Source organism: Lepidochelys kempii, chromosome 1 (assembly GCF_965140285.1).
Source record: "Lepidochelys kempii isolate rLepKem1 chromosome 1, rLepKem1.hap1, whole genome shotgun sequence".
NCBI lineage: Eukaryota > Metazoa > Chordata > Testudines > Cheloniidae > Lepidochelys > Lepidochelys kempii.
The window spans coordinates 347,079,583-347,092,650 of NC_136380.1; the positions used below are offsets into that span (position 1 = coordinate 347,079,583).

The window sequence follows — 13,068 nt, forward strand, 5'->3', positions numbered from 1 at the left end:
CAGAAGCCTGGTCCAGCTGGATCACAGGTTTGAGCTGATGTATGTGAAATGGGCCTGTGTGCATTGGTATGTGGGAGAGGAGATGGAGGAGGGGGAGTTCTCCGAAGCAGGGAGGACATGGCTGCTCTCGAGAAGGATTATGAGGGTGGGATTCTGCAGATGGGGAGGAAGAAGGTGATGATGAATGTTAATCCTTAACTATAAAGTAAAGAAAAAGGAGAATACCAAACCTTGGCTGGATGAGTCCAATCTACTGACCAACAATTAAAGTGGGAACAAAAGGCTAGATACTCACAACCCGGCACCTTGTCATGCTACAAGCCAGCAACTCAATAAAATAAGCAAAGCTGATTCTCTTCTGAGACTGTCTGATCTTCTCAAACCACATCAAGACTTGAAATCTGACTACTCGGGCTTTGCAGGAGACTTTCCTGCTGACAATAAATCTGATCTATCTAATACGTTCTTCCTGCCTACCCTTCATTTCACCTCTTGCGGTAGCAGATGTCCGAATGAAGTACCATCTGGCCTTTCTGTACCCCTCAAACTTTTGCCTAGATACTCAAAGTTATGTTTGCTTAGCCCTACGGTGAACTCTAACAAATAAATCCTCATACCCCAATCTTTTGCAACATAACATTTAACTTCATTCTGAAAACAGCTGCACCTCTGTGGTGTGCTCTCTAGCAGCCTCTGAATAGCCTTGTCACTTAGCAAAAGACCCTATGCAGTAACTTATAGCACTGAGATGCATACTGTACATGTACCTTTCCTGGGTATCAAAGTATTGTTGAACAATTGCCAAATGGAAGTGGAGACTGTCTTACAGCAGACCACGTTAATCTAGATCTTCTAAAAGACTCTTCCATCTTAGCACTGGTGGGAGCCAGAAAGCTAGTGTTAAGGCTGTCCAATCTTAGATGGAATCAACTTGCAATCCAATCTTAATAATTTTTTAAAAACTTTTCTTTACTAGCCCCACAGTGCCCCTGTCCTCAGCTGTCCCTCAGAAGAAGGTAGTGACTGTCTCTTATCATCTGGGTTTTTTGCTGGGGTGAAGACCAGCCCAAATAGGGACAACTGTCCCTGCAGGAGAAATGGTGAAAGTGACAGACTAAGGGCTGCCAAGCCAAGATCGTAACAGGGTTCAAAAAAGAACTAGATATGTTCATGGAGGCTAGGTCCATCAATGGCTATTAGCCAGGATGGGCAGGAATGGCATCCCTAGCCTCTGTTTGCCAGAAGCTGAGAATGAGCGAAAGGGGATGGATCACTTGATGATTACCTGTTCTGTTAATTCCTTCTGGGGCACCTGGCACTGGCCACTGTCGGAAGACAGGATACTGGGCTAGATGGACCTTGGTCTGACCCAGTAGGGCCATTCTTAGGTTCTTATGTTATGTTCTTATGCACAAACTGAAAAAGTAAATTGCTTCTTTCAACCAAAATAGCAGGTGTTTGGAATAAGAGGTGACAGTGCAAGGAAGACAGAATACGGACCCTGGACTTCAGAAAAGCAGGCTTTGACTCCCTCAGGGAACTGATGGGCAGGATCCCCTGGGAGAACAACATGAGGGGGAAAGGAGTCCAGGAGAGATGGCTGTATTTTAAAGAATCCCTATTGAGGTTACAGGGACAAACCATCCCGATGTGTAGAAAGAATAGTAACAGGTGACCAGCTTGGCTTAACAGTGAAATCCTTGCTGATCTTAAACACAAAAAAGAAGCTTACAAGACCTGGAAGATTGGACAAATGACCAGGGATGAGTATAAAAATACTGCTCAGGCATGCAGGAGTGAAATCAGGAAGGCCAAATCACACGGCCAAACAAGGAGTTGCAGCTAGCAAGAGATGTTAAGAGTAACAAGAAGGGTTTCTTCAGGTATGTTAGCAACAAGAAGAAAGTCAAAGAAAGTGTGGGCCCCTTACTGAATGGGGGAGGCAACCTAGTGACAGAGGATGTGGAAAAAGCTAATGTACTCAATGCTTTTTTGCCTCTGTCTTCACGAACAAGGTCAGCTCCCAGACTGCTGCACTGGGCAGCACAGCATGGGGAGGAGGTGACCAGCCCTCTGTGGAGAAAGAAGTGGTTCGGGACTCTTTAGAAAAGCTGGACGAGCACAAGACTGTGGGGCCAGATGCGCTGCATCCGACAGTGCTAAAGGAGTTGGTGGATGTGATTGCAGAGCCACTGGCCATTATCTTTGAAAAGTCATGGTGATCGGGGGAGGTCCTGGATGACTGGAAAAAGGCTAATGTAGTGCCCATCTTTAAAAAAAGGGAAGGAGGATGCTCCGGGGAACTACAGGCCGGTCAGCCTCACCTCAGTCCGTGGAAAAATCATGGAGCAGGTTCTCAAGGAATCAATTCTGAAGCACTTTGAGGAGAGGAAAGTAATCAGGAACAGTCAGCATGGATTCACCAAGGGCAAGTCATGCCTGACTAATCTAATTGCCTTCTATGACGAGATAACTGGCTCTGTGGATGAGGGGAAAGTAGTGGACGTGTTATTCCTTGACTTTAGCAAAGCTTTTGACAGTCTCTCACAGTATTCTTGCCAGCAAGTTAAAGAAGTATGGGCTGGATGAATGGACTATAAGGTGGATAGAAAGCTGGCTAGATTGTCAGGCTCAACGGGTAGTGATCAATGGCTCCATGTCTAGTTGACAGCCAATATCAAGTGGAGTGCCCCAAGAGTCGGTCCTGGAGCCAGTTTTGTTCAATATCTTCATAAATGATCTGGAGGATGGTGTGGATTGCACCCTCAGCAAGTTTGCAGATGACACTAAACTGGGAGGAGAGGTAGATACGCTGGAGGGTAGGGATAGGATACAGAGTGACCTAGACAAATTAGAGGATTGGGCCAAAAGAAATCTGATGAGGTTCAACAAGGACAAGTGCAGAGTCCTGCACTTAGGACGGAAGACTCCAATGCACCGCTACAGACTAGGGACCGAATGGCTAGGCAGCAGTTCTGCAGAAAAGGACCTAGGGGTTACAGTGGACAAGAAGCGGGATACGAGTCTACAGTGTGCCCTTGTTGCCAAGAAGGCCAATGGCATTTTGCGATGTATAAGTAGGGGCATTGCCAGCAGATCGAGGGACGTGATTGTTCCCCTCTATTTGACATTGGTGAGGCCTCATCTGGAGTACTGTGTCCAGTTTTGGGCCCCACACTACAAGAAGGATGTGGAAAAATTGGAAAGAGTCCAGCGGAGGACAACAAAAATGATTAGGGGACTGGAACACATGACTTATGAGGAGAGGCTGAGGGAACTGGGATTGTTTAGTCTGCGGAAGACAAGAATGAGGGGGGTTTGATCGCTGCTTTCAACTACCTGAAAGCGGGTTCCAAAGAGGATGGATCTAGACTGTTCTCAGTGGTAGCAGATGACAGAACGAGGAGTAATGGTCTCAAGTTGCAGTCAGGGAGGTTTAGGTTGGATATTAGGAAAAACTTTTTCACTAGGAGGGTGGTGAAGTGCTGGAATGGGTTACCTAGGGAGGTGGTGGAATCTCCTTCCTTTGAAGTTTTTAAGGTCAAGCTTGACAAAGTCCTGGCTGGGGTGATTTAGTTGGGGCTTGGTCCTGCTTTGAGCGGGAGGTTGGACCAGATGACCTCCTGAGGTCCCTTCCAACCCTGATATTCTACGATTCTATGAAGAAACATATTAAACTCTTCTACATAGATCACATAAAGCACTTGCTAGTACTAGAAGCGTGAGAGAAAACCATGGCAGACCTGCACAGATGGCCAAACTTGACTTCAGTTGTAAGAACTGGCTAACAACAACTCTTCACCGCTAACACAGAATAAACATCCATTGTCCTCCTGCCCTATCTGGGGAAGCTTGGGGCAGGTCTACACTTAAAAAGCTGCAGCAGTGCAGCTGTTCCGCTCTAGCACTTTAGTGAAGATGCTACTACGCCGACAGGAGAGCTTCTCCCATCAGCGTAGTAGTTAATCCATCGTCGCTCTCCCATCAGCATAGCATTGTCCACACCAGGAGTTAGGCTGGTATAACTAAGTTGCTCAGAGGTATGGATTTTTCACACTGTTGAGTAATGTAGTTATATCGATGTAAGTTTGTACTTTAGACCGGGCTTCAGTATCCTGTAAAACTGGGTGTCAACGAATGTAGTTTATTTTAATGACTTTGAGCATGTTTCGACTACAAAATTAAGTAAACCTACCTTATGTCGGTATACAGCCACCACAGTAATTACATCGCTTGTGCATGTCTACAGTTTGCTCTTTGTTGGCAGTGTGCATCCTCACTAGGAATGCTTGTATGATTGTACTCTCAGCGTGGGGCATTGTGGGATGCCTGCTGGAGAGTGAGTTTGTGTGTGTGTGTGTGTTTCCGGGGGGCGGGGGGGTGAGAAAGCCTGGATTTGTGCTGGAAATGGCCCACCTTGATTACCATGCACATTGTAGGAAGAGTGGTCACTTCGGATGAGCTATTACCAGCAGGAGAGTGAGTTTGTGTGTGTATGGGAGTGGGGGGAGTGAGAAAACCTGGATTTGTGCAGGAAATGGCCCACCTTGATTATCATGCACATTGTAGGGAGAGTGGTCACTTTGGATAAGCTATTACCAGCAGGAGAGTGAGTTTGTGTGTGTGGTTTTTGGAGGGGGGTGAGGGAGTGAGAGAACCTGGATTTGTGCAGGAAATGGCCCACCTTGATTATCATACACATTGTGAAGAGAGTGATCACTTTGGATGGGCTATTACCAGCAGGAGAGTGAGTTTGTGTGGGGGGGTGGGGCGGAGGGTGAGAGAACCTGGATTTGTGCTGGAAATGGCCCAACTTGATGATCACTTTAGATAAGCTATTACCAGCAGGACAGTGGGGTGGGAGGAGGTTTTGTTTCATGGTCTCTGTGTATATAATGTCTTCTGCAGTTTCCACAGCATGCATCCGATGAAGTGAGCTGTAGCTCACGAAAGCTCATGCTCAAATAAATTGGTTAGTCTCTAAGGTGCCACAAGTCCTCCTTTTCTTTTTCCATAGTTAGGTTGACAAAGGAGGCTTACGTCGACCTAACTCTGTAGTGTTGACCAGGCCTTAGTGGATTGAATTGCACCACGATCCTTTACATTATGCTAGAAGTCCATGAAATGGTATAGATAACCATCAGACCCCATAATATCATTGCAAAACACTCTTTCATATGCCTCATGGTTGTTTTTGTTGTTGTTGTTGTTGTTGTTTTTCCGTTTTCTTCCTGTTTACAGTTTTTTAATTCCATGCTAAAAGTTTTCAGTGCTAGAGGGCAAAACTTCTGATTAAAGTGGTAGAAGTTGGTGTGACGTTGCACTCCATATGCTTTATAAAAATATGTTTATAAGTTTGAATATGATGCAACTGGAATATGCTTTATGCAAAAGCTCTCTTGTAAGGTATCATTACAAAGCTTATAATCTACTGAGTGTGTTCATCCTATTTGTATGAATGTATCATTCTTGTATCTGAAACTAGGAATATGAAGTATAACTCTGAGATCCTATTGTAATTATGCAAAGTGTGGGCCATTAATGGTGGTTTGGAATCTTGATGGCTCCCATTGACTAGGACAATTGGTTGTAAATGGTTTATTTCCCTGCAAGCCTTCCTGTGTACATGTCTGAAGAATGAGGTCTTACAGTGACATGTGATCAGGTCACCTGAACTGGAATCCATCTTAAACTTTCCCATTAGAAGGAGGCATGGAGACCCAGCGAGACAAAGGATTCCTGCCTTGGGCCAAAGCTATAAAAGGGGGTGGAGCAGGACAAAGAGAGGTCCCAGTCATGAGAAAGCCCTGGCTTTTCACCTAAGATGCCTCCTGGAACTAACAAGGTCTGTACCAGGGGAAAGGATTGGGCCCAGACTAGGAAAGAGTCTAGTCTGTGAAAGAAGCTTATTGGAACATCTCTGAGGGTGAGATTTACCTGCATTCAGTTTCTTAACTGTATTAGGCTTAGATTTGCGTGTTTTGTTTTATTTTGCTTGGTAACGTACTTTGTTCTGTCTGTTATTACTTGAAACCACTTAAATCCTACTTTTTATACTTAATAAAATGACTTTTGTTTATTGATAAACCCAGAGTAAGTGATTAATACCTGGGGGAGTAAACAGCTGTGCATATCTCTCTATCATTGTTCTAGAGGGTGGACAATTTATGAGTTTACCCTGTATAAGCTTTATACAGAGTAAAATAGATTTATTTGGGGTTTGGATCCCATTGGGAACTGGGTGTCTGGGTGCTGGAGATAGGTGACCTGCTGAGCAGTTTTTGGTTAAAATCTGCAGCTTTGGGGGCGTGGTTCAGACCCTGGGTCTGTGTTGCAGCAGGCTAGCATGTTTGGCTCAACAAGGCAGGGTTCTGGAGTCCCAAGCTGGAAGGGAAAACAGGCTCAGAGGTAAATTCAGCACATCAGGTGACAGTCCCAAGGGGATCTCTGTGACCGAACCACGTCACAGCTGGCAACACTGATAAATCTGCAAAAAAAATTCTTAGGTGACAGGGTCTATGCTAAAACCAAAATTCTCTTCCCTGAGGGAGGGAGCAGGCTTAGTTGGGCAAAAAATCTGTAAAGACAAAATCAGAAATGGCATTAAACATAGTATTTATTATCCTGTACGTTCTAGCACTGTATGAAATACTAGCTCAAGTCCCCATGCATTAGATAATATCACGGCTTGCTTTTGTGCAGCCTCCTCTCCTCTACGACTACTTCCCCCCTCCTGTTTTAATTTCCTCCGCTAACAACTAGTTTCACCACATCAAAATCTGGAACAGCCCTTATCCTGCAATTACAAGCAGCTCAGTAGATTTGCCCTTATGTGAGCTTGGCCCTCCAAAATCATACATGCCGGGGCTAGAGCCTAATTTCCTGAAGGCAGCAGGGGGCAAACAAATGAGAGCTTTCGGTGTGCCTACACTGCAGCTAGGGGCAAGCCTCCTAGTCCCCAGGGACAGACACAGGCTAGCTGGGCTGGAGCGGCGGTGCTCAAAGTAGCAGCGGGGACGGGTGCTCTCTTTGGGGGGCAGGAGGCGGAAGCTACACCGTTCTCGCTTGTTTTTAGTGCCTGAGCTTGAGCGCCGGCTAGGGCCCGTCTGCCGACCCAGGCTGGCTCCCAGCCGCACATTACATGCCCCTGATTCCCCACCCCGGCCCCCAATTCTCGTGGGCTCCAAAGCACGGGGGCTATTATCAAGCCCTTGGGGCCCTGGTTGTGGGGCTGGTGGGGCAGCAGGACCATGGGTACCAGCCAGCTGAGGCAATGTGGGCGGGGTGGGGGAAGGGCAGGGGGCAAGGAGACCAGAGCTGCCTCTCTCTGCCTCTGCTTCCCCACCCGGGCCTACAGGGGCGCACGGCGCATGTGCAGCACGGAGCTGCCCCGCCCCCGGCTTTCGGCACGAACAGCCCCGCCCCGTAGCTGAGGGCTCCCCGCCTGGCCCCGCCCCCTCCCCGCCGCGGCGATCGCCGCCCGGCCTCTGGCCCGCCCTGCCGTCTCCTAGCAACCAGCGCCAGCGCTGATTGGCCCGGGGGGTGCCCGCCGCCATTTTCAAACCTCTGCGGTCCCGCCGCCGCCATTAACCAGTGCGCTGGAGCGGCCCGGCCTGGTCCCCTCCCCCCACGCCCGCTCGCCCCTCCTCTACCTCCCCCGGGGCTGCCCGGAGCCAAGCGGCTGGGCATGGCGAGCGGGCCCGGCCCCGCCTGCGGCCCGTGCGGGGACAAGCCCCCCAGGAGGAGACGGAGCAGGGCCAGCACGAGCGCCCGGCCCAGCCGCTCCCCCGCGGCGGAGACAGAGACCACCCCGGACGGGATCGGGGCGGCCTCGGCCTCCTCCTGCAGCCGGTAGGTGCAGCCGACCCCAGCGGCCTCCCTGGGGCCCGGGACCCCCAACCCCCCCCGTCAGTCCCCGGCCCAGCGAGGGCGCCCCCCCATTTCCCGGTCACCGCCGGGCACGAGCCCCCTGGCTGCAGGGGCGCCCCGGATTAACCCCCCCACGCCGCCGCCGTTTAAACACCCCGTGAGGCTGCTGCAGGGGCGCGCCGGATTAACCCCCCCCCCGCCGCCGCCGTTTAAACACCCCGTGAGGCTGCTGCAGGGGCGCGCCGGATTAACCCCCCCCCCCGCCGCCGCCGTTTAAACACCCCGTGAGGCTGCTGCAGGGGCGCGCCGGATTAACCCCCCCCCCGCCGCCGTTTAAACACCCCGTGAGGCTGCTGCAGGGGCGCGCCGGATTAACCCCCCCCCCCCCGCCGCCGTTTAAACACCCCGTGAGGCTGCTGCAGGGGCGCCCCGGATTAACTCCCCCCCGCCGCCGTTTAAACACCCCGTGAGGCTGGAACCGGGGTTTTGGCACCGGCCCTCCCCGCGCTCCTCGGCTGCTGTCCCTGCTGCCCGGGCGCGCCGGGCCTTTCTCTTGCCCGATGAACAGCCGCTGGCCGCTTTGGAAGCGGATTGAAAAAGAGAAAGGCCGGAGATTGTTTCTGTGCAGGGATGAATCGTTTCCCGTGGCCCCCGCCATCTAAGGATAAATTCAAAGAGGTGTAGGCGGGCAGAGGCTTTAAACGCAGGTCTAGCCTTTGCAGCTGGGTCCTGACCCAGGCTGGGTTTCTGTTTGTTGCTCTTAGGCATTGCTTGTTTTGCAATGCGGCGAGAAATCCCAGCTATGGACTTGGACCCTCCCCCCCATTGTGCTCGGTGCTGTACAAATTGAACAAAAAGACGGAGGCTGCTGGAAAGGTGGCCAGCAAGGGAAAAGAAACTTTTTGCCTCTTCCTTTTAAAAAAAAAAAAAAAAAGGCATAAAAATACTTTAAAGGCGTTTCCCCCCTGCCTCTGCTATTGAAAAATAACACTACACTGTGAGGTGTTTACTACACTGCCTGGATGACACCATAGTTGGTTGGAGAACTAGAAGGATTATGCCATCTCAAACAGAAAGAAAGTGAAATCTGGATAGGAAGTGGTTTTATCTGGACTTCTAACACCTAGTGTCTCAGTCAAATAACTCCTTTGATAAGGATTCAGTGTCTCCATCCTTCCACTTATGAGCTGAGAAATCTCACCATTAACACTTGAAATCTGAGTCTGCCAGTGAAGTCAGGACTCTGAAAAAAGAAAAGGAGGACTTGTGGCACCTTAGAGACTAACCAATTTATTAGAGCATAAGCTTTTGTGAGCTACAGCTCACTTCTTCAGATGCATATCGTGGAAACTGCAGCAGGCTTTATATATACACAGAGAATATGAAACAATACCTATTCCCACCCCACTGTCCTGCTGGTAATAGCTTATCTAAAGTGATTTCCAGCACAAATCCAGGTTTTCTCACCCTCCACCCCCCCACACAAATTCACTCTCCTGCTGGTGATAGCCCATCCAAAGTGATAACTCTTTACACAATGTGCATGACAATTAAGCTGGGCTATTTCCTGCATAAATCCAGGTTCTCACATCCCCCCCACCCCCATACACACACAAACTCACTCTCCTGCTGGTAATAGCTCATCCAAACTGACCACTCTTCAAGTTAAAATCCAAGTTAAACCAGAACATCTGGGGGGGGGGGTAGGAAAAAACAAGAGGAAACAGGCTACCTTGCATAATGACTTAGCCACTCCAAGTCTCTATTTAAGCCTAAATTAATAGTATCCAATTTGCAAATGAATTCCAATTCAGCAGTTTCTCGCTGGAGTCTGGATTTGAAGTTTTTTTGTTTTAAGATAGCGACCTTCATGTCTGTGATCGCGTGACCAGAGAGATTGAAGTGTTCTCCGACTGGTTTATGAATGTTATAATTCTTGACATCTGATTTGTGTCCATTTATTCTTTTACGTAGAGACTGTCCAGTTTGACCAATGTACATGGCAGAGGGGCATTGCTGGCACATGATGGCATATATCACATTGGTGGATTTGTGCTGGAAATCACTTTAGATAAGCTATTACCAGCAGGACAGTGGGGTGGGAATAGGTATTGTTTCATATTCTCTGTGTATATATAAAGCCTGCTGCAGTTTCCACGATATGCATCTGAAGAAGTGAGCTGTAGCTCACGAAAGCTTATGCTCTAATAAATTGGTTAGTCTCTAAGGTGCCACAAGTCCTCCTTTTCTTTTTGCGAATACAGACTAACACGGCTGTTACTCTGAAAAAGGACTCTGAAAGTCTTCTTTCCTTTGGGGGGTGAGAGGGAAGTGACCTTTGACTTTTTAAATCAGCAGGTCCAGCTAACTTGTATCCCAGAGTTTTAAAAGAGATGGTTGAGGAACTTGCAGGAAGATCATACTGGTTTTCAATAAGCATTCGAGCACTGGGGAAGTTCAAGAAGATACAAGAAAGCTAATGTGCTAGTTTTTAAAAAGGCAGGGCAGGTTTACCTGGCTAATAGACCTGTCAGCCTGACACTGATCATGGGCAAGATAAATGGAGCAGCTGATATGGGATCTGATTAATAAAGAATTAAAGGAGGGTAATGTAATTCATGCAAATCAACATGGGGTTATGGAAAATCGATTCTGTCAAACCGATTCTGTCAAACCCACTTGATATCTTTTTATGAGATTACAAGTTTGGTTAATAAAGGTAATAGTGTTGATGTCATACTTGAACTTCTGGAAGGCATTTGACTTGGTACTGCATCACATTTTGATTAAAAAATTAGAATGATATAAAACTAATATTAGAGACCAGGTGGGTGAGGCAATATCTTTTACTGGACCAACTTCTGCTGGTGAGAGAGCCAAGCTTTTGAGCTACACAGCTCTCTTCCTCAGGTCTGGGAAAGGCATTCTGAGTATTATAGCTACTAACTCAAAGCTATGAAAAGTCAAGGCAAAAATATTCAATCTAGCTTTCTCTTCTTACTACCTGTAGAGTTAGAAAATGATTTCTACAAATGTACTAGCTGATGTGGAATGTGCATAATTCTAGTATTGTGTACTGGGGGCAATTATGGCAGTATGTTTGTTTAATGTGTACACTAAGTTGCTGAACAGTGTCAAAGGCCCACAGAGCATGAGGTGTTTTTTTAATTGGCCAGCCTAAATCTAAATAAATAAAATATTGTTTAGAGAGTTATTTGAAAATGACCGGCTTTAGTAAGACACCTTCCACTCTGGATGGCACAACTGCTTATGCATGCATTTTTAAGTTAATGTAAAAAACCTTATCTACAATAAGCTGGGATGGGTCAAATTGTAGCATAGATGGGGGATAACAATGCTGAAAGCTTTAGGTTGCTGTATAAGCTGATGGAACACCTACTTACTATTTGTATTATCATAATGCCGAGCAGCCCTTTTCATGGACCAGGACCCCATTGTGCTAGTTACTGTACAAACAGAACGAAAAGTCTCAGCCCCAAACCGCTTACAATCGAAGACCAGAGACAATAGATGGATACAGGCAGACCGATAAGGGAGTACAAGGAAATAACGTGACTATTTTGTGGACGGACTGTGTCATCTTGTATTAGGCTCCAATCCTGCAGTTTGATCCATGCAGGTGCAGTCCTGTGCCCATGCAGACCCCAATCAGAATCAAAGGAAGTTCCATGTGGGGACAGAGTTCCAGCTGCAACCTTGCACCTGCATTTGGCATGATCATGTGCTAAGTAAACTCACACTTGATGCTTTTTGGTGAAAGATAAATGAATCATTAAGAAACCTGAAAAAAGTATCAGTTAACATTTCAAATGTCCTCTTATTCATGGTCAGTCATTCCCTGTCGTGCTGAGACCTAAATTACATAGCACTTGTATTGTAGCAATGCCCAGAGGTCCCAGTCAGAATCAGGCCACCATTGTGCTGTGTGCTGTACAAATACAGAGGGATTTGTTATGTAAGATGACAAGACACATGCAATGGGCAGGGAAGAGAAAAAATAGTCAAATATATGCAATTTTATATATAGATATATTATAAATAAAGAGCAAATTGTCCTCAGTTGTTACCTGACTGATCATCATTAACTGGATGGGTTCTTATAGGCATCACTGTTAAGAGGTCAGCCTTGAGGAGGATTAGAAAGAAAACTGTAGTGACACATGGAGTGCCCTCCCTGAACTGATCCATGAAGACAGAACAGTGTGGAGAAGAAACAGTTGTTTGTCAGCGTCTTAAGGCTGGCATCACTGATGTGAGTGGGACGTGATACGAGGCAAGTGCTCAAGTAAGGTGATGTGGAGCTATGAGGGAACTTTAAGCTTCATGTCCTCACCTTCATTTTGATGTGGTAAAACAGGAGGAGTAACAAGAATGATTCAAAGTAGCATGTGTGTTAGATGTGGTCAGAGCAGCAGACCAAAAAAAAAAAGCTCTTAGCGGCTGCATTCTGCATGGACTGGGGAAGGATGATGTGGCTGCTAGGAAGGCCAGAGATGAAGAAGTTACTGTAATCATGATGGAAGATAAGGGCCTGGCTGTCTGCACAGAAAGAAAAGGATGAATTTTCAGGAGAGATGTGAATGAAGAATGTCCTTCCTGAACTAGTATGTGAAGTCACTGTATTTTTTTCTCTTTTAAATCCCTCCCAAACACCACCTTCTGCAAGAAACTCTCCATTTAACTCTTATATTTATTCATTCTTCCCATTTATCTCATGCTTAAAAAAATCTGTTATGTTGGACTGTGATTCATCATTAGCTTAGCAGCCAAGTAATAATGGTGGTGATGCCATTGTCTTTTTTCTCCTCTTCTTTTCCTTTCTCTTTATACCCTCTTGTTGTGGCTTGTCTGAAGTGAGTGTTTAAGCTCCTTGGGATAGATCTTTCCTTTTATATATATTGGGAGCTGCTACCAGCCATTTGGTGGTTGGTAAAATAATGAACAGTACATGGTTTTACTGACTTAGATAAAAGGAAAAACAAGCTTGGTTGTAACATTAACAAATAAATGGAACTTTCCACCTTGCTGCAACTTTGGAGAAAGTAGTTATGCAAGTGTACTGTATTAACATAATCAGTATTTTAAGTGCAGCTTTGCAAAAATTTAGACACATTTTAAAATCTTCTGTTACAGAGACACCTTACTGTATTATTTTTAAGAGAACACTTAACAAGAAGA

The 13,068-nt window shown here is 46.8% G+C and overlaps 1 protein-coding gene across 1 annotated transcript in view; it reads left to right on the forward strand.

Annotated features, from left to right (window-relative positions):
- Window positions 1-7,605: 7,605 nt before the first annotated feature.
- NET1 (neuroepithelial cell transforming 1) overlaps window positions 7,606-13,068 on the forward strand; it is a 72,442-nt gene continuing 66,979 nt past the window's right edge. Inside the window, exon 1 of the mRNA XM_073328877.2 lies at window positions 7,606-7,851. Coding sequence (XP_073184978.1) covers window positions 7,688-7,851 — 164 coding nt within the window. The 5' untranslated portion in view covers window positions 7,606-7,687. The remainder of the gene's footprint in view (window positions 7,852-13,068) is intronic.